The sequence below is a fragment of the Trichogramma pretiosum genome, unplaced genomic scaffold (assembly GCF_000599845.2).
Source record: "Trichogramma pretiosum strain Unisexual culture from Peru unplaced genomic scaffold, Tpre_2.0 scaffold29, whole genome shotgun sequence".
NCBI classification, from domain to species: Eukaryota; Metazoa; Arthropoda; class Insecta; order Hymenoptera; family Trichogrammatidae; genus Trichogramma; species Trichogramma pretiosum.
The window spans coordinates 1764632-1785913 of NW_019641669.1; the positions used below are offsets into that span (position 1 = coordinate 1764632).

General features: G+C 45.7%; 1 protein-coding gene across 1 annotated transcript in view; it reads left to right on the forward strand.

The window, feature by feature from the left end:
* Nucleotides 1-112: 112 nt before the first annotated feature.
* Nucleotides 113-21282, forward strand: part of LOC106660024 — a 28068-nt gene continuing 6898 nt past the window's right edge. Inside the window, exons 1-2 of the mRNA XM_023460419.1 lie at nt 113-1000; nt 13199-14679. Coding sequence (XP_023316187.1) covers nt 13580-14679 — 1100 coding nt within the window. The 5' untranslated portion in view covers nt 113-1000; nt 13199-13579. The remainder of the gene's footprint in view (nt 1001-13198; nt 14680-21282) is intronic.

Below are 21282 nucleotides of genomic sequence, written 5' to 3' on the forward strand. Positions count from 1 at the left end.
CGGCGAAGCTGCGCGAATATATATATATCGCGGCTGCGAGCGAACCGAGTATAGCTAGGCGGCCGGGGCAGGCAGGCAGCAGTCGACAGTCGTCGATCGAACGCCGCGCGAGTCGACACACAGACACACACCGTGTTGGCTTATGTATAACGTACACCACGGTGTGGTGTAGGCATCTTTTATACATATATACGTTGTTGTATTTTGTCGCGCGTTCTCCAAAAGGAAGACGATCGCGTTGCTGCTCTCGGTCCGTTGGTTGCGCGGCCGCGCGCTTATGCACTTTATACATTGCTCGGGGATGTTTGCGTTGTAAGCAACAAAAAAAGTTTAAGAAATCATATATTCTCGCGAGATTCGTTGGTTCGTTCATTTGTTTATATTTTACCTCGGGTTTTCGGTGTCTAGTCTGCTGCATTTGGAGCAATTGCAACACTGTACACCTATATAAGATTATAATCCAACAAGTGAGTACCAGCTAGTGCAGTGTTGAGGCCTCTCCGTGTGCTACGCGTGCAACCAGTGTATGTGGAAATCATCGTGCTAGTCCTGTTTGTGCGCGGGTGTGTATAATTGTGCAAGTGTGTGAAAGTGCATCGAGCATCGTCCTCACGAGTTATGACAAAAAGTTGTCAGGCAAAATAATCATTTGCTCTTTGGCACTTGGTGTTGAAAAGATGCGAGAAATGCTTTTCGATGGTGTTGTTGACGTCTCCGCGGGCGTCGGCGCAACGACGACGACGTCGGTGACAGTGCAGAAGCAACGAAGGAGCAACTAGTCTCGATCGGATCGTGACAACCGCGACAAAGCGCGACAAATCAAATATCCAACGAAATCAAAAGGATAACAGCAGCATCGCTCGTGTTTTTGAAAGAGCAAAGGAGTCTACATAATCGAAATAGGTGCACACGACTCGAGGCGCATCGTACACGCTCACGCATACGTATTTACAAGCAGTAAACCAAAGAAATCGTGATGCACCCGCACAAGAAGAATGAGGTAAGGGTGTGTTGCATATTATATATGCGGCATCGGTACACATACCTGTAACTATATATACATACGAAAAATACAGAGAGAGAATATAAGCCATCGGAGTATTATACATAAAGGCTGCAGGATCCTTTTAGGCGGGAGCGCCAACAACGCGCCAACAGGTTGCTGCTGCTGTTGCTCCACACTCGTGTGTTGTAGTGCGCGCGTGCTGTATATTATGTATATATCGTGCGAATTCCGATGGCTCGGAGACTCCTTTTTCGGAGTAAGGCGCGCTGCACGCTGCAACGGTGCTACACGGCGCGTCATCTTAGCGGCATCGGCGCGAGAGAGTGTCCTTTTGTCAACCTCGCGGGGATGATCTCGCCTCTTCCTCCTGCTTCTGCCCCTGCCCTCCGCGCGACAGTGTACACTACTCACTACAGTCCGAGAATTCCCACGGCGGACACGGGCGCGAGAGTTTTTCCATCGGGATGCACTCGACGGAGCGCCACGAGAGCGCCTTATCCGTCCCTGAACGCGAGGCGCGCTTGACCTCGCTCGAGGAATCTTTTCTCTCTCTCTCTCTCTCTCTCTCTTTCTCTCTCTTTCTTGTTCCGTATGTGTGTGTGTGTGTGTGTGTGTGCCTCATATGCTATATATGTATGTTGTACACCATAATATATACTGTCGTCCAGGCGCAAGGATCATCGCGTATACAGAGAGAAGCTGCCTAGGTATACAAGACCGAGCACTGCACGTTTAGCTCCGCTGACTCGCTTTGCATTTTTCGTGAGCGCGAAAAGGCTTGTGTGCCGACTAGTAGTACCAGTGGCAGCAGTAAGGTACAGTTTCTCTCGGGGGCTTGAAAGATCGATGCCGCCACACTCGTTCCTTCGCGCGTCTCTCTCTCTCTCTATGTCCTGCGTGCGTGAATATTCGAGAGAAAGAGGGAATCGCTCTCCGGCATAAGATCTTTCTCAAGGTCGCTTAGCTCGCTCCTGCCTTCGTCGACTTGCTCCTCTTTTTATCTGCACATACCTACTCAGGTGGCTGCAGCAGCAGCAGCGACTCGCACATACTCGCGTACGTGCATACGTGCAGCAGTCTCGGCTCCTTTTTCTCTCTCTCATCCCCCCGCGGTGTAAAGCAACCGAGATCTGCTCGCGGGGCGGATTTTTGCTTCTGCGGTCAGACTTTAAGGATCGTTGCAGTCCTACATATAGGTACGTGCAGTCGGTCGCGTTTCATGCTCGCTTCGCCTCAAAATACTCTACTCGTCGTGTATAAAGGAACGCGCGGGCGAGCGAGCGTGGGTGTGTCCCGTGTGCAGGCCGATGCGCTTAATTAATTCCGTGATTACACGCGCGCGCGCGCATTTATATACTCTCGCGCACGCGGCTGCTTCTAAAACTTTAACTGACGTCGACCGTTGCTCGTTTGAGGCCCCGGCAGAGAGACTCGTTTAAGCGGTGCATTCACGAGTAATTTGCAGCGCCAGCGGTATATATAAGTACGTTATTGTGGGCCAGGGCGCGCTACACCATAGGTGGTCTCCCAAAGAAGCCCAACCGCACACACACGCGTACATTGGCGCATATTATAAATCTGTGTGTGTGTATATATGGAACGACTATTGTAGAGCAGAGGCAGTTGAGCGGTCCCCTTCGCGGTCCCGAAAAAAGTAAAAAAAAAGAGAGGAGTACCTACCTACCTACCTACCTACCGAAAGCAGCTTAGCCCACTGTATATTATTGTATACCGTATAAGTATAAGGAGGCGGAAGGGAATCTTGGGCCGCACGTGCACACCTCGTGTATTATTATTCTCTTACACATACTACTCTTTCTCGGATCTCTCTCGCTCGCCTCCGAAAGAGAGAAAGATATCTGCGATGGGCCGCTCCCCCGTCCCCAAAAAATTTTCACCATCGTTACGTTTCTTTCTTTTCGTTTTTTTGTTCTTATTTGTTTTCTTCTCCTCTCTTTTTTCTTCGCGAGCTCCGAATCGAATGATCCTCTTCCGCGTTGCTGTTATTCGTACGTGCCTTATATTGGCGTAATAATATAAGCAAAGTCGAATCATATCGGCAAGAATTCGCTCGACTCTTGGTCGCTCGTTCGAGCTAAACTCTTTCGGTTCTCTCTCTCTCTCCCGCAAGAGCTTAATTGACCAAGTATCATTAAAATGTTTCTTTCGAGAGAACGAGAGATGATTGCTTTAAACAGGTTACGTGTCTCGGGCATATAGACCCACACACACACAGCACACATTTCTTTCTCTCTTATTCTTCAAGTTCGTTTGTCTTGGCATATTTGAGCTCTCCCCATAACTCTTTCACCCGCTATGTGTGTGCCGTACGCGATGATACTTGTCTAGTCCGCGCGTCAAGAACTCGATATATAGACACACACGAAGAGTCTCTTGTCAATTTCTCAACGATTGTCCGTGTGTATGCGTGTGTCGAAAAAAATGTTTCGTATTCTTCGCGCAACTGCCCGAGAATTAGCCGCTACTGCGCAATCTAATCCCCCTTCTCGCTCGTCGTTATATTTAACAACAATTCCAACAACAGCAACAAAAAAAGAACACAGCGCACAAACGGAAGGCACGTTGCGTATTATATTTTCTCTTTATTCGCGATGAATCATCCTCTCTCTCTCTCTGCGCTTCTATACGCGTGTGTATTATTATATACAACTATATAGTGAGTTATACGCTCGTGGATTAAACCGGCCGTATATAGCAACGAGCGCAGGGTTATACAAGAAGCATCGAGACATATCCGCTTTTGCGCTGCTCGTGCCACAGTATAAGGTAGCAACGGGCAGGAGCAAAAGTAGCAGCAGCAGCAGCAGTACTTCTGCCCACCTTCCCGTGTGTATAGCAGAAAAGAAGGTCTTCCGTCCGGCCCTACCCGTATATATATATACGCCGTATACAAGTATATATATGCTCTACGATCGTAATGCCCAGCCCTTCCTTCCTTCCGCTCCCTTCTTCTCTCTGTTCGTATATTATATGTATATATATCGCCACACCTGGGTTATACGTATACCATATATATACGCGAGCCGAGCTGAGCGCGCTTATCCTGGCCGGACGATCGGCATGGCAGCAGACTCGCGCTTTCGTTTAATGAGTTTATGCAGCTTATACACATACGTGTATATGACGCATATGTATATGCCTTCGAATCGCACATGTGCAATTATTATTTCACCATGGCGAACGTCTCAATATACTGATGCATATCGAGCTCGTTCTCGCGTGCCGGTGAGTATTATTATATATTTATTGTTTTGACGGTACAAAAGTGTTACTTCCCGATCCTATTTTTGTAGACTTTTCTGTGTATATGTAAACAGGTGTCCCGCCGACGCGCGTTACAAATGCGTCGTCCGTCGCGCTCGACCGGTTCTTTATTTATTTGTTTTCATTCATTCGCCTGGCGACAAAAATTTCTGTACAATATACGTATCGAGTAATTCATTCGGTAGTCAAAACAACAAAACGGTGAAATAAAAACAAAGAAAATGAAACACTTGAACGAGCTGTATAATATCCCAAGCCACGAGAAGTGTCCGAGCCATTAATTTTTAATATCTTCATTACATTTACTCGTTCTCTCTCTCGCTCGCTCACTCTTGACGAGTCATTACGACTGGTCGCAAGCGAGATCGGTATAACACGCATCGCGACCGCGAGGGGATCATCGCCGATTTTAAAATCTTGATATTACGGAAAGCTTGCAATATGGATCTCGATTTTTCACGCGCGTGCGAGTCGATCCATAGCGGACTCGTGTACATACCGATCTCGTTTATTTTACGACCTCGTTTGACTCGAGTCATTAGAGCGTGCAAGCTTTATATATATTTTGTCGATCGGAGCCGAGGCCTCGTTGCGCCGCCGCTGCTGCCGATTTCCGCACGGTGAATTTACAACTCGATGTTTTATTGCCCCTGTAAGAGATTCAGTATTATACGTATACAGAGCCTATATCGTGAACGAGAAAGAGAGAGAAGAAGAGAAAAGTCCTTGACCCGATGGGTTGCCGTTAGAATGATTCCTTCGTCTCTTTCTTTCTCTCTCTCTGTCTCTGTCTCTTTTTCTCACCACGCCAGCTGTTAAACGAGGGTAATCGTACAGTTTCAAACGATCGATATTATCACCCGAAATCTGTCACTGGCCTCGCGTGCACCACTACACATTGGCCATTATATACGTTGAAATACTCAAGATCCCAGGACAGTTTTGCCTCGTACACATCGTAGTATATAGTTATCCCCATATAAGCTCTCGAGCTTGGGCTCATAAAAATTCCTCGTCGACCCTCGGACGATATATAAATACCAATTAACGCTGTGCGCGCGACGCGACGCGGCGACTAGCAATGAACTTGCGGCGGCTATTGTTTCTCGGAATTTTTAATGCTCCATTAGCCCCGGCACGTATATGTGCACCTAGGCGCTCGCGCTATCCCTTCGAGCTCATTCTCTTGCTATATAGTTCTACAGCTCAACAGCAACAATAACATCTTTTGACCGTTTTTGTTTTTCACGATCGTCGTCGGTGCGGTTGTGTGTGCTTGCGCGAGCGAACGAGCAATCCTGCCGAGCGAGCAAAGAGGAAAGACGACCTTGCCTCTAGAAGTGTCCGTACAGGAGTCTCAGGATGTACTTACGGTAGCAATCTCGGGCTGGTATAATAAGTTTATATACAACCACAACCGGTCTCTCTAGCGCATATGGGTGCAAGCAGCAGCACACTCCATCCCTACCCGATTTTGCATCTCTCGCGTGCTATACGCAGTGGCTAAAGACGAACAAGACGTTGAATGCTCGTGTAGATTTTCTTCTATTCGATAGAAAGAGAGAGAGAGAGAGCTAGCTCGTCAAGCTGCATATATATATTCTTGCACGAGGAATTCCATTGAAGTATGTGTATATATATACACTCAGGTATATAGAGGCGGGCATAAAGCTAAGAAGAAGAAGAAGAAGAGGCTGAAGTGAGCAAGCCAGCCAAGAAGGGCTGGTAGCAGGTTTGCCGGTTTCTCTTCTCTTCTATTCTCTTCTTCGTTCTTGCTGCTGCTGCTTCTTCTTCTTCTTGCTGTTGCTGCTCGAGTCACTCGAGTATACACAAGAGAAAAAGAGAGAGAGAGAGAGAGAGAGAGAGAGAGAGAAAGAACGAGACTTGGCTGGCTGGCGGGAAAATCGTTGACCTTGGCCATCATCCTCCAGTAGTAGAATGCAACCAGCTGTAAGTGCTGTGCTGTGCCGAGCGCGTACACCGAGCCACGATCGCGCGGCGCACTGCTGCAACAGCCATGGCAACATCGCAGCGATACGCAGCGCGTATAATCCTTGCATTGCACTTACACTCGTACACACGCATACGGAACGCAGGTATATACTCGTAGCAGTAAGTACATGTGCAATGTGCAGTACACAGTGTATAAGATATATATATGGAAGCCGACGGCGTTTCCGGTGATCATCGCGCTCCTCTCCTTCCCTCTACCTCCCTCCTCTTCTGCGCCTTGGCTTGCTCCTCTCTTTCTCTCTCACTCGCTCGGTCTAATCTTTCTTTTTTCCGCATAATTACATGTATTATGTAGTTTGTAGATATATACTACTATAGTCGAAGGATCGCGGAAACTCCTCTCGCGCAACCCGCTTTGGGATTCACTTAAATATATGCACTCTATATGAGCAATTCTCTAAATGAAACGCATTTTTGGAGGTAGAATCGCGGCAAATTTTTTTTTCAATCTTCGCGGATACGGACCCCCGGGAAATGTTTTTGGGGGTCCTAGGAACATGTAACCACGTAGGAACCATTGAAATTTCAATAGTGCTTACTTTTATAGCTACTTTTGTGATTTAGAGGACGAAAAATCATGTTTTCTCGTAAATACGGCTAATTACTCAATTTCTAAGTCGCTGAAAAAGTATCAAAACTCATCTAAAAAAAATAACTGGCTACTGTGTTCGATAGGAAATTTTCTCAGCTTTCCAATGGTGGTATCAGATTTTCCGATAAGTCGCACATTCACCGAGAAAATCGCCATCAAACATGCCAAGCTAAATATCTCGAAAAACTCGGTACGGAAAAAGTGATCTTTGAGGTTTAATTTCGATTTTTCCTCGTGAAAATGAAATTTATCGAAAAATCTGACTACACCATGAGAAAGCTGAGGAAATTTCCTATCGAAAGCATATCTTTATTTATTTTTTCGGTGGAATTACGAGCTAGTTTTGATTGTAGCGAGCCGAAAACCTCGCGACCGCGCTGAATCAGCTCGGAAACAGAAAACAGCGAACAACGTAAAAGAAATTCCCATGTATAACATTGTAATTCCACTGAAAAAATAAATGAAGATATGCTTTCGATAGAAAATTTCCTCAGCTTTCTCATGGTGCAGTCAGATTTTTCGATAAATTTCATTTTCACGAGGAAAAATCGAAATTAAACCTCAAAGATCACTTTTTCCGTACCGAGTTTTTCGAGATATTTAGCTTGGCACGTTTGATGGCGATTTTCTCGGTGAATGTGCGACTTATCGGAAAATCTGATACCACCATTGGAAAGCTGAGAAAATTTCCTATCGAACACAGTAGCCAGTTATTTTTTTTAGATGAGTTTTGATACTTTTTCAGCGACTTAGAAATTGAGTAATTAGCCGTATTTACGAGAAAACATGATTTTTCGTCCTCTAAATCACAAAAGTGGCTATAAAAGTAAGCACTATTGAAATTTCAATGGTTCCTACGTGGTTACATGTTCCTAGGACCCCCAAAAACATTTCCCGGGGGTCCGCATCCGCGAAGATTGAAAAAAAAATTTGCCGCGATTCTACCTCCAAAAATGCGTTTCATTTAGAGAATTGCTCATATATAATACTCGCTCGCTTACGCGCGCGCGCGCGCCCGCGATCTATTCTAACGGTTAACGTTTAAGCTGCCTATCTGTATGTATAAGTTGCTGCCGTACTACTAACGCCGGGGCTCCGCACGTCGTGTACCATTGTCATGCTAATTTTTTTTCGCTCCTATAATAAACATCGTGGAGCGCGCGAATAATTTTTCAACTACGGCTGCATACGCGCGCGTGTGTGTGTGCGGCGCTAATAACAGTGTGCAGTACATAACGATCGTACTTACACACGCGCCGTGTCTCGTCTTATAAACGCTGCCGTTTTAAGCTGCGACGGTGTACAGTTTAGTATTATATTATGGTCGCGAAGCGAACCGAGCGAGCGAGCGATGACGCTTCATGAGCGATCGGAGCGATCTGCCAGCTCTGCTTTTATTAAAGTACGCGCAGCGGAGCCGAAGAGACTCCGCGAGTACGTATATACCTATATAAGAGGTGTTCTCGCATACTAATGAGGCAGATGCACCTGCGGCGTGTAGTCTTGCTGACTCTTTTTTACACTTCTCGTTTTTCCCTTCCCTTTCCCGCCCGTCCGCCCGCCTGCCTCCCTCCCACCCCGTATCACCGCACATACGAGCTCTGTGTCTCTTCTTTCTTTCATGTGTAGTAGCATATACATACATAGGAACGCGTGTGTCCCCGCGCGTATATGCACGTGCGTGTCTTGCCTCATCGCCGTTCGCGCGCCAGCTCGCAGATACTTAGATCGTCGCTTTTGACAATAAGTTTTCACAGCTATAAAAGTAAAAGACCCGTTACAAAGAGGCAGTTTATAAGTATAATAGTTGCATTTTACCTCATGCCATTCATTCTTTCTGTGTGGCATTTATACACGTATATACTTCTAATGTACGCTAAGACGCGGCGACACACTTTATTGGACGCGGCTTCAGCCTGCGCCGAGGTTGCTGCTGCTGCTATTGCCACTGGGACTTTGTCGCGCGCTGATATTGTGCCATGAAAGACGCGAAGGTAGAGCTTTGCGCGCGCGCGGGGGCGTCTTCGTGGCCTCGGGCTACGTAGCCTATGAAAATTTCAAGGCTTACAAAAGTTCACACACTCTGTATACGTGATACGGTGTCATCGTGTCGTCGTCGTCGTCGTCGTCGTCGTCGTGACTTTGAATCGAGCGAAACGGAGAAAAAGCTTTCGTATAGTTCCAGGCCAATGTAGCGAAAAAGAAAGAGAGACGGCCGAGCACTTGTGTGTACGTGTATTTACATCATGAGAGTCTGTTGACCCTTGCCAAGGCGCTCGCGGGTATCACACGCAGTGCATGTAGTGCGCACTCGCCACCTCCAGCGAGTTTCAACCATCCCTGCTGCTCCGGTATACAAATATCTGTGCTTATTACAAGGCACGTGTGCTCGCGCAAGCACAACCCGCTCCTTTTCTGCGGCTCCTATTCGTTTAATAGGTTCGAGGAAGTATGGGCGCGCGGCCGAGCGGAAGCTGCTTTGCTATTACTACACGTTACTACCCACCTCCGAGGTTTATGTTCCGCGTGCGTAGTGCTGCAACTCGCGCAGCGCGTGCATATGCACATATCGTAATTGGATAAACTGCTGCTTTCGTTCCTGCCGCCGCGCGCTCCGCGTAGTTTCGCGTACACATACATGTATAATACGAGCGATATCACTCGGTATCTGTAAGACTTCGCGAGAACGAGCTGCGCGCTGAGAGAAAGAAAGAGAAAAATAGAGAGAGAGAGAGAGAAGAAACCTTAAATTCACGTACGCCTGTGGTTTTTCTTCTTATGGCCGCGCGCGCGCGTATGTGTTTATGTATGTTAGTACACATAGCGCATCGTGTGCACAATCCCAAGCTCAGACAGTTCAAGCCGCGCGTGTACACTACGCGGCCAATTATTCAATCGTGCAGCAGTTGTTCCTCGTCGGGATTCGCCTCTACGATGCTCGATGTAGGAAGTGCGCTCGAAAGCTTACCCGCCGAAATTAAAGTCGCATCGCACGTGGATCACGCGCGGACGAAATTATTCTCACGCTTTATAGATATATAATGCGCTGTATATATAAAAGATGTATATGTACACAAAGGGAACGTCAGAGGACTCGCAATTTATTCTCCTTACTCGTCAACTTTTGCAACAACCGAACGAGCACAGCCGGTGCGACGAGTCATGCAGGTCATTTAAATGACGCTTGCATAGCAGCAGCAGCAGCAAAAGTAGTAGCAGCAATGGTCAGGAGCTCGAAGCTCTGGAGCGATTTCCTTTCTCGCGTACTCGTATACGAACACATTCATATGATGGACGCATACACACACGTTTTTCCATTTGCTGCCACAGGACGAGTTATCCGAAGCATAGATCGTTAGCATCATACACTTATACGCTCGGTTTTATAACGATAAAAGTTGGATATATATGGTTGGTGGCTCGATGCGTCGAACTCGCTCCGCACTGGACGCGTTCATTCTCTCTTTCTCTTGCGTGCGCGCGTCCAAACACCAGCCGTGTAGCCAAGCCAACTCGAGCTATTATTATGTGTAGCGCGAATAAAAGCTGCTGCCGTTTTTTTTTATACTTATACGGATTGAAATCCGATCTAACTTGTATGTGTAGAACGCGCGAGCTCTGTGTGTTTGTATACGTTCGCGATGCATTGCATGCGGTGCGCGCGCGAGCGAGCTCAGCCACGCGTTACTATTTAATCTCCTTTTCTATATAGCCCTTTCCTGTGTGCGTTTCGCTGCATAGGTATAGATATATACACGAATTACACACACAGAGACGCAGTGTGTGTGCACCCGCGGAATACAATGGACGAGCTCGAGCTGCATGCAGACACGAGGAGAGAGAGAAAGAGAGAAAGACACTCGACTTTTTTTCCCGTTGTATTCTCCCGTCCGTATACAACGGACGTCGAGGCGAAGAAAAGAAAAGAAATTCGAGCTTGCAGCTTTTGAGAAAAGCTTCTCGGTCGCTCGCGCGTACGCCGCGCCGCACTCTTTCATATACGTATTCGTTCTGGCCCAGATACGCGACGATTGTGCGCGCGCCCGGAGGGATGAATGACACTTGGGCAATTTTTCAGACTAGAGCCTGTGTGCATACAACTGGTTCACACTCGGCCTGCTGCTGCTGTACGCCTCGCGGGACTATTATACGCGTACGCGTGTGTATCGCCTCATGACGTAATACAGAAAGCGAAACAATCGAATGTGCAAAGCTGTCGTTGGCCTAGTTATGAATTGCGAGCGAACCGTATGTGCGTTGTACATAGAGCCCCGGTGTGTATAAGTCGCCATAGAGCTCGCGGAGCTCGGAGCAGCAATTGCATCGCCGAGTATCGAACGGCTTATAACACACATGAACACGCACACGTACACCGCGTACGGCTCGTGTAACAATTAGTATTCTTATCACGATCGACTACTGCGAGCTTTTATAATACGTATACCTCGAGCTTTGGCAGCATTGCATTATACACATCTCGTTTAACTTGGGAATTCCATTCATCTGGCTATGCGAGGCTAATTCAAATTCAAAGTATTATATATACACACGACTCGCGAGGCTCATTACCGTTCGACCGATTTGTAAATCATTAGCGCGTTAATATGCGCGCGCGTCTCGCGAAGCGCCAAGACGATCGCGATCAATCGATTCGCTTGTATGTATACGATATTTACTTTGCCGCAGTCGGAATGCGATCTCTCCGACCGAAGAACTCGTTCTTGCGCTCTCGAGCTGTAAGCAGACGCGTGCGCAAAGACAAGTAGTTCGCTTACTCGACGAGGACAGTCGATATGCTATGTATTTATGTGTATGTGCTCTGGTTCTTTTTATTTTTATTTTCACTCTTGTATTTCCATGAGCGTACAATACAATACAATATATAAAAACACACACTTGTTTGCACTCACTGGTATACATCTGTACGTAACGCCAACAACACTCGATAATAGTTTTCGAAAACAATTATGAACAATCATGCTCCCACGATATTAATTTTTTTTATTGCGCTTGTCGGCCCACGCTACGTAATAGCATTCACCGGTGATATTATCGTATTGATGATATTTATCTTTGCAGTAGGGTGGCCCAGGTGGAGGGTTGACATCTCTCTTGAATATTTTCCTTCTCAAACACGCGTAACCACAGTCCACTCGCTCGTTGTTCGAGGCTTCCTGCAAAGAAAAATTACACAGTATTTAGGTTAACATTAAAGAGGCCAAAAAGTCCACTCGTTAGAACTGATATATCACGATGCTGTATGTGTGACGTACCATAGCAAACGACATTTGAACTATTTCGCACAGTAGCACAATGGCCAGCAAGAAAAATGAATATTTAATCGGTAACACGGCCATTTCTGCTCGCAGACCGTTTGAACTTTGTGTAGCATTTTTCCGTGTGATTCTTAATTTATATGCTCATAGCTGCTGCTGCAGACGATCAATCTTTATACTCCCCCCACGTGATCATGCGCTGTTGCTGCTGCTGTTGTTGTTTTTGATTTTTCAAAAGTCAATTAATCGCGAGTTTGCGTGCGCTTCGAGTAATAAAATCGTATCTCACTCCGCCTGCACTATGCTCTTTATTTGTGATAAGCTCGTATAAGCTGTAACGCGTATCAAAACTGCAAAAATATTTACCATATAATAATGCGCACACGTGCGTTACGCAGACTCGAGCGTACACACGCGCGCGTTTAGTAAATTTCCTTCTTCTTTCTCTCTCGCTATACGCCATAGGATTCGTCAAACTTGGCTGATTTCACTCTCGCCGCGTCTCGGAGTGTCGGATGTTTTTACGCTCTCGTATGACCCCACATACACAAACTCACGCGAGCATACACTTGAAGAAACTCTTATATCGCTTTGAATATTCTATTTCAAGCTTTCTCTATTTCACGGCGTTATACGTATACGTAAGTTTGCCCGAGTGTTTGATACGCTACCGTATTGTGTGCAAAAAAAGGAGTCGCTCCATAAACGAGACGATATTTATTATGCGTAGACTTTTTTTGAGTGAATTAGGTTCGCGATTCAGCCACATATTTACGAAAAAAGTGGCGAATACTTTTCAAAATTCCAAAAGCGCTGTCGTCATCTAACGATACAGTATCTATAGCTTGGCTATTTCCGTATGTAATAAATCGATTTCCGAACGACGTCTTCGACGTTCTCATTTTTTTTTTACCTAAAAAGCTCTCGTCTCTGAAATAACAGGATATATTGATCAAGCAAAGTCTCGAGTGTCTCCATTTGTACGCAACAATTAACCCGCCACCTTTTTTTGGCTCTTTGTTACAGATAAGCGAGCGATCGTTTACCAGCGATGCCTAGCACTAGGCCGCACCACTTCGGCAGCCAAGGAAGGGTGATCTCGAGACTACGTCCGCAGCGAAGGCCTCCCTAATCGACTCGCGAAGCAGATAGATACTTATGTTTAATTTAATCAACGGCATCGGCGTACGATAAGCTTCGTTCTCTCAATACAAATTCAGACCAAAGCAAGTCATGTTCGACGACGAGAGTGGCTCAAGAAGCGACCACCTCACCACTAGTAGTAATAGTCAGAGTAATCTTATTAGCAAATAGTCGATCCGCATGGGAGGAATCACGTGGGTCGATCTCCATACACAGATTCCGCGGATCTACGCTAATTCCTTGTCGAGGCTATAGCTCTATATTATGCTGAAGCACATACTGACGGGTCAACCGTCGTCGAGCGCCGCCGCCTCAAGGCTGCACCATCACCACCACCATCATCACCAGTTGGCCCACAGTCACAATGATTACGGCAACGGGGCCGGCGGCGGTCCCAACGGAGGAGGAGCTCAGGCGGCGGCGTCCCTGCAACGGGACATCTATCACTCCCATCAACAGCAGCAACAGCATCATCAACAGCAGCAGCAGCAGCAACAGCACTCGCACGGGGCCCCGGGAATGGCATTGCGCTCGTCGATCCGAGCCCAGAGCAGCGTTGACTGCTACGACGGCCCGACGCAGGGACCCAATGGTCATCGCTTGCCGCCCCATCACTACAACAGGCATCACCCCCTCAATCACTCGCAGCTGAGCGTGAACAATCTCGCGCAGAGGCTGGCCAACTCGAGCCATCACGGCAATCTGAACCTGTCGATGCTGTCGGCGTCCAAGCACTCGGTCAACAGCGCCAGTCCCGTGGTGAATCTCTCGGGTGGAGCGGCGCGCGGACCGAACCTGACCCTGCAGCACGCCCAGCAGCTGCATCATCAGCAGACCCTCAACGGCGCCAAGGCCAACGGCGGCCTCGACATTTCCCGGCTCTCGCAGCCATCGGTGCACCATCAGCAGCAGCAGCAGCATCAGCACCACCAGAACCAGCAACAAACGCAGACGGCGACGCAGCAGCAGTCGGGCTCGAGTCAGCCGAGCGCCACGACCTCGGCGGCCTCCTCGGGCCCGAGCATACTGCCGCTCAACGTCTCCTGGTCGTCCTCGTCGCTGTCCCACGTCAAGCACAAGCCGAGCGTCCAGGCCGGCGTCAAGGAGACCATGACGAGTCTCGGCCTCATGTGCCTCGTCTCGCTGCTCCTGGCCATGCTCAGCCTGAGCTTTCTCATACGCATGTCCGGGGTCACTTTCGTGCCCAACAGTCTCATATCGCCCGAGGAGTTTCACGTCGTCTACGACGTCACGATCGTCCTGTGCGCGCTGGCGCTGCTGCTCAATCTCTGCTGTCTGCTCATTTGCGCCATTCAGTTCCTCTTCGCCGTTAAGCTCGTCAAGCCGTCGTATTTAGCGAATCGGTGAGTACATATATATGATATTTAATTTAGAGCATTACTTATAATGTACGAACACGATTTTTGGAATCGAGTCAAGAGCCGATCGGGTGTCTGCGCGCCACCCATGTAGTTTATCGATCGCTCGTCCATCGCTGCGAGATGATGCTGGCCCCGAGCCAGCCTCGAACTTTTATTGTGTGCGTATGAGCTTGTGGAAACGCACGCGCCAATATAAAGTAATCCCATCTCGGGATGGAAAAGTACGCAGACTACATGAAACTCGCGCGTATAGCTAAGAATAAATTTGACATTTGTAAAAATAAGCGCACACCGCACTAACCGCAACCCGCCGGGACGACATTCAATATCATGTCGACCATACCGTCTGGAGCGTGACACTTGAATTATCCTGCAAGGATCATGTATGTTTCAGTATTATACTTCAGTGATAATCAAACTTCATCTGGTGTATGTTATCTGCTCACCGTAATTTATAAAAAAAGAAAACATGATTCGTGACTTTAATTTAAGTAACGATGAGTTCATCTAGGTATTTCTGTTATCTTTAAAATCCTTTCGAGATAATTCTTGTTTCAAATTACGAGTCAATAAAAATAGGAATATTTTCGAACCATTTAATTCAGTCATTTTTTTCATGATAACATGTATGTACCCTAATTTATACTAGTGTTATGTATGCATACTTCCGTTCTACGAATTTATTCTATAACCGCTGGAATATAACGGCAAATTATACCGGTGGACACTGTCCATAAAGACGAATTCACTCTTGCAGAAACATGAAATGACATGTAACTGTGCGTCCACTAGTATTAAGAACATATAGTCGCGCGAATTCTGTCACACTTTATCTGTGTGTGCGTTTATATACCTTTTTCTAAAAGCATGTTTGCCTTGTTCAACTGATCGGAAAACTACGTGGTTGGAAGCATCGGCATATGCGCGCGTCGAAGCAATCGATTTGTAGGTAAGATTGGAACGGAACTTACTAAATTACTCGACCTGACGATCTGCGTTCAATACTGAAAGCATTGGATAAAGTTACACAACTTTAGTTAGACAAAACTACATCAGACCCCGTCAAAACATTTAATTCTGAAAAAACAAAATTTTCTGAAAATTCAAAAACCAACTTTATTTTCATTAGAGAACAAATCAGCACAAATTGAATTGATTTTATGTAGAGCCTAATACATCAAATTTGTAGCGGCAAATAATTTTACAATCATTACTACAGACACTTGATTAATGATATCTTATGCAACAAGTGCGATGGGTCTGTTGATGCAACTTTCGCCTTTAGCTCGGGTCCATAATCTCGAGAGTCTTCATAAGCTTCAGGGAATTCATATCATAGAGTGTAATATCTGTTACGAGTCTCAAATAAATTTCTAATAATGAAAGGTCTATGGTGCATGGTTATTTTTTATCATAGTAAATCTGCCCCGTAAGAGAAGTTTCATCTTCACGAGTTACTTGCTTTTCCTATGTATGCAACTTTCGAAGTAATACATCTTGTGCAAGATAGTAAATATCATAATGTTATTTCGTCGGTAATATACCAAAAATTTCAGACTTACTCTTGTGAAATGATTTACTGTTAACGCGTAAAGAAATTGGAAACACCTCGATGTGCTTACTTTTTATCGAGAGATAGATCTCTCGACCTATCTGGTTTCTCATACGAATTCAAGGACCCAAAAGGTGCAAACTTGCGAAGTGGTAGCTTTTTTCGCAATGCTCGTATAGAGTTTTGAAAAGATCGTTCTCGCAACGGTGCAGTTGACCGAGAAGAGAGAATATCCCCTCTCTCGCTCTTTTTCTCCAAAATTGTCTCTACACACATACTCACGCACTTCTCTCTGAGTCTGCTACTTCTTTTTTTTCCTGCTATCTCGAGAAAGATTTAAAGATTTTGCTAACTGTTAGCACAGTACTTGAGAAAATGAGCTAATGGCACGCGCGCGCTCCAAGTACTTTGTTCTTACGGTAAAAGCTTTAAGCGTATCAGCCTTTCGAGCGCGTGTAGCCTGTATTATAATACATACGAAAGATGCAGACCTTTTTCTCACGAGTTTTTTTTCTTTTGCCGATGTGTATACTATATATACAGCAGCACGTGTAACGTGTAAAAATCTACCGCGCGCATATGAAGAGCTCGCTCGCGCAGCATCGATACGATCGTAGACTGCACCTCGACTTACGCGCGCCAAGCTGATTTTTTCTCGCTTATTCGCGATAATTTCGTTGGAAAATAATATAGCCGACGGGGATCTTCTATTTTTGCACGTGCCCGCGCGCGTGATCGGAGATATACCGCGCGGCGTAAGCAATAATTACTTAATGACATGCCATTTCAAGAGGCAATCCTCTGCGCTGTTAACGTGTTAATGCGAATGTACCGCTCACAAATTATATTATCCACGCAGGTTTCGCCGCGCGCAAGCTAGGAAATTTGATACTCATCGTAAAAGTCACATTCGCGGCAACTCTTTGCCAAAGATCATCTCTTTCTCACTCACTCGCAAGTATCGTTTTCAATAGCCACATGTATCGTACGGGCAATCAATGATAAAGTAATTTTTTAACTAATGTTCTCGAGTGAGGTAGATATACACTTGGCAGAAGAGTTAGCTGGACAAATTGAACTAAAATATTGCCGGCGTTAGTTTACAAATTTAGCTTCACGTCTAGTGCTGTCATCGGGCTCGTTTCGTTATATCTCCAAAACTTAATTTTTATTTTACGCTGGTGGTCCCGACTCGTTTACTCTGTCATTGTTGGAACAAGTTTTTCGAGTGTCTTGTCTTGCCGCGCAAGAGCTTTCTTATCGTAGCACAATATCGAACCTCCGGTCTCTTGCCTCATTTTTTTTCTTTTTTTCCTAACGAAGCGCCAAAGCCTGCACTCTTATTACAACGGAGCGAGGCAGCAAGGAGACAAGACCACAGGATGCGATCTCGCGTTCCTGCATTTCCTCGTGGATGTCTCGCCTGAAGGGACTGAGGGCGGCGCACCGAATATCGTTCTTATGCCCGCTGCAAAGTTTGACACCTTTCGTCCTAGTTGCATGATCAGCTGCTTAAGGTGATACTCACGTGCTATACGAAGCGAGATTGCTGTTCATATTGACGATACGGATTCGGAATGTTGTGGTCCTTGACAGTCCGCGATAGATACCTGGAGATGACGAGTTAATCGTTCTGACACAAGAGATAGTATTCTTAGGGTAAGAGAGGCGACCTGCAAAGGTCTAAAAAAGTGTTAATAAAATCAAATGAAATATTGAGCACTGGGAGATATAAATAATTAATCGTAAACATTTCTGTTAACTAATTTAATAATAAACATATCTACTCGAACCGACGCCTCGCTGTGCTCGCATCAATATGTAGACGAATTTATGCAAAGTGCATTTCTTTTATGAAACATCGGTTCGCAAAAAAAGTATAATCGCGAACGAGTCGCGCGTCTATTCTTCGAAAAACTTCCCACGGACGCGTGAGCGCGGCGCACACACACATACCGGTGGTAGGACTCTGCAGCTATGGCGGTGGTGCAGGTGGGTGCACTGACTCGCCGCTCGCTCGCACTCGTGAAAGACACGAGAGAGAGGGAGAGATACAGGCTAATTTTGACCAAGGAGGAATTCGAGAAAAAATGACGTCCCGCTGCGAGCGCCGATTTCTTTCAGGAATATATATAAGGTGCGAGGATCGATGAAAACTCATCGTTGCTCTGATCTCTACCGACCTTAGCAAAATTGGTATCTACTAAGCTTGTAGCTTGAATCTATATACTTTTTTTTCTCCATTTGTAACAATTCCATTCCGGTAGCCGAGGCAAGAAGTGCGTCGACGGGAAGACGAGAGAGAGAGAGAGAAAGAGCGAGTGCAAAAGAATGCGACTTTCAATTAGCGGTCAATAGAGCCATAGGGTTCGCAGTTTGTGTGCTAAATAATGAGAAGCGAACGAGAGATGAATGCAGAGATAAGAGGCCGAGAGTGAGAAACTAATACAAAAAAAAATACGTGCCAGTGGTGTGGGTTATGAATATATATGAAGCCGTGCGGCAATGACTATGGCAAACATGCGCAAGCTGACTGGAGATGTATTTGAAAATGCATACGTATATAATTATAAAGAAAGGTGAGGTCCCATTTCGACGACTCTGTAATAGAAAGGGGCGTAGTGCGGAGAAACAAAAGATAATGTCTTGTTCATGAAGATAAAGTCATTTTCGTACGAGTCATTTTAAACAATTCCTCTCCATTTTTATGAGTAATATTTTTTTTTATTCGCACGATTCACATAAACTAAATGATCGTACTTATCGTATACTTCTTGAGATCATTAAAATAAAACGACTCGCCGATTATTACTCGGTTGAGTGTATTTATTGAAGCGATACTTTTCTTTTCGAAGAAATTATAAAAACTATCGCGTTACAATTCAGGAAGTACTCATAAAATTATTTTCGTTAGTTAAGAAGCTCGTCAGCACTTTTGAATCCATGTAGCTTTTCTTATGCTATATGAAATACATTCTGCTCTTCGGCATATATTTTTTTAAATAAAATTGAAAAGTCAACAAAAAACCATGTACATTTGTTAAAATAACGATTTTAATTCGATAGCCACGTCTGTCGTGATAAAAATAAATTAAATCCGCCCGTCGCCTGTCCCTTATCAACTAGCTCGTATTAACGACGCGTGCAAATTCTATGCCACACGCGAAACGAATTAGCCGCGCACACGGGCGCGTGCCGTGACTCGACGAAAATATATATCCGATTTTGCCATCGTTTCGAAGCTGTACTAGTCCAGATATAGAAGCAACATTTCCGCAACCACGTCGAACGTGGTATGGCGCGCGCCCGTGTGTAGGTAAGCATGTGTTTGTGCGTATAAACGTCAAAGGCTGGAAGAGAGAGAAGAGAAAAACACTTTCGTCTAAAAGCATCGAGGAGAGTTACAAGCGTCGAAGTTAAAGAAAAACACATCTCATTCGCGAGCGCTTCTTTCAAAACTTTCCTTCAACCGAAGGGCTCATATACATACATTTTTGTAAAAACAAAGCTCCGTATGAGCTTTCCAGGATAAGCTATTTCTTCGAACGTTCGATGAGAGCCCCGCGTGCAGTTATATAGCCGTGGAATGCACTCGAAGTTACACCGAACGACGTTACAAACATACATCATCATACACACACTCTACTCGCTGTGTGCTGCGCGCGTGAGACGCTAAAGAGGTATCTTTCAAAAATGTTAAACTCGGTCGCGTGGGAAGTACTCGATGTGTGTGTGTGTATTGCAAAGGAAATGAATTGAAACAAAGTGAGTGAGAGAGAGAGAGAGAGAGAAAAAGAATGAGAAAAAGAAGGAGAAAAAGAAAAAGGAAGTTAGGTATACACGAGTGCAGAGAATAACATGTATATATTTTCGGATCAGAAGATGAAGTGGTGCACGGGAGAGCAGGTGCCTCGGCGTGTATGTGTACTGTATACGATCCTGCGCATCCACGCACACTTCTCTCCTCTCTTTCTCTCTCTCTCTTGGCCCTATAATATAACGGTCCTCTCTGCAGGCCTCGACGCTTAAACATACATATAGGTATATACAGGCGCGCGCAAGGGCCATCGACTTTCTTTCTCTCTCTCGGCTTTCGCACTCGTCGTCGCCGCTGCTGCTGCCCGTCATTCCTTAACCGGACGTGCAGCGCACGCGAAGGGAGAGAAGGACGATTAAAAACACCTGTCCCGTTTGGCGCGATCAGCAAGGATATATACACGTATATATAGCAGCTGGGAAGAAAAAACAGGCAAACGATCGGGCCGAGACATCATCGGTCAAGTGCGTCCGAAAGGCGACTGCCGTCGTTCGCGTTCGCCAGCAGCAAACGAATGTCTGAGAATTTTCGCAAGGAGAATATACCTACCCGTACCCGCATCTTTATTGTATGCGCATTCGTTAAGTAATAACCGAGTCTCTTTTTGACTTTGAAGAAGTCGTGTGTGCGCGCGGACTCGTGCAACGATAATACGCACGACTACAATAGTGTTTTATTATACGCCTAGCCATGTATACGACGAACGCGTAACGCGCCCAAGGGAAGCTTTTGTAGTCCGAGAATTCCCCGTACCTATTCTTGGACGGAATCGTTTACACAGCGGTTTTGACTATTTTCGTATACCGTACAATCTTGAGCTTGGGGAGGAATTTTTTCTTCTTTTTTTGCGTACTATAAAAGTATACTGTCCGTCGTGCGGGCCACGAATGTTTTATTTACAAATCCACACTTTTAAGCTCCAAAGCCGCAACCGTTGACAATAGGAATGATGAATCTTAAAGGGAAGGAAATGATACTTAAAATAGAAAAACAAAAGCATTGTTGTCTTACGTCATGACAAATCACGATATTTATCTGCTTTGTTCATACATAACTCGAGAAGAATCCCGTTTCTCCGAAAAAGGAAATACGCAATAAAAATCGATGAGACAAATAATCGTTGTCCGTACAACCACTTTTATATCCTTCGCACTCTGTAGCAATTCGATCTATAAATTACAGTCAATTACATTCGCGTTTAATCGCCAGCTCGAAA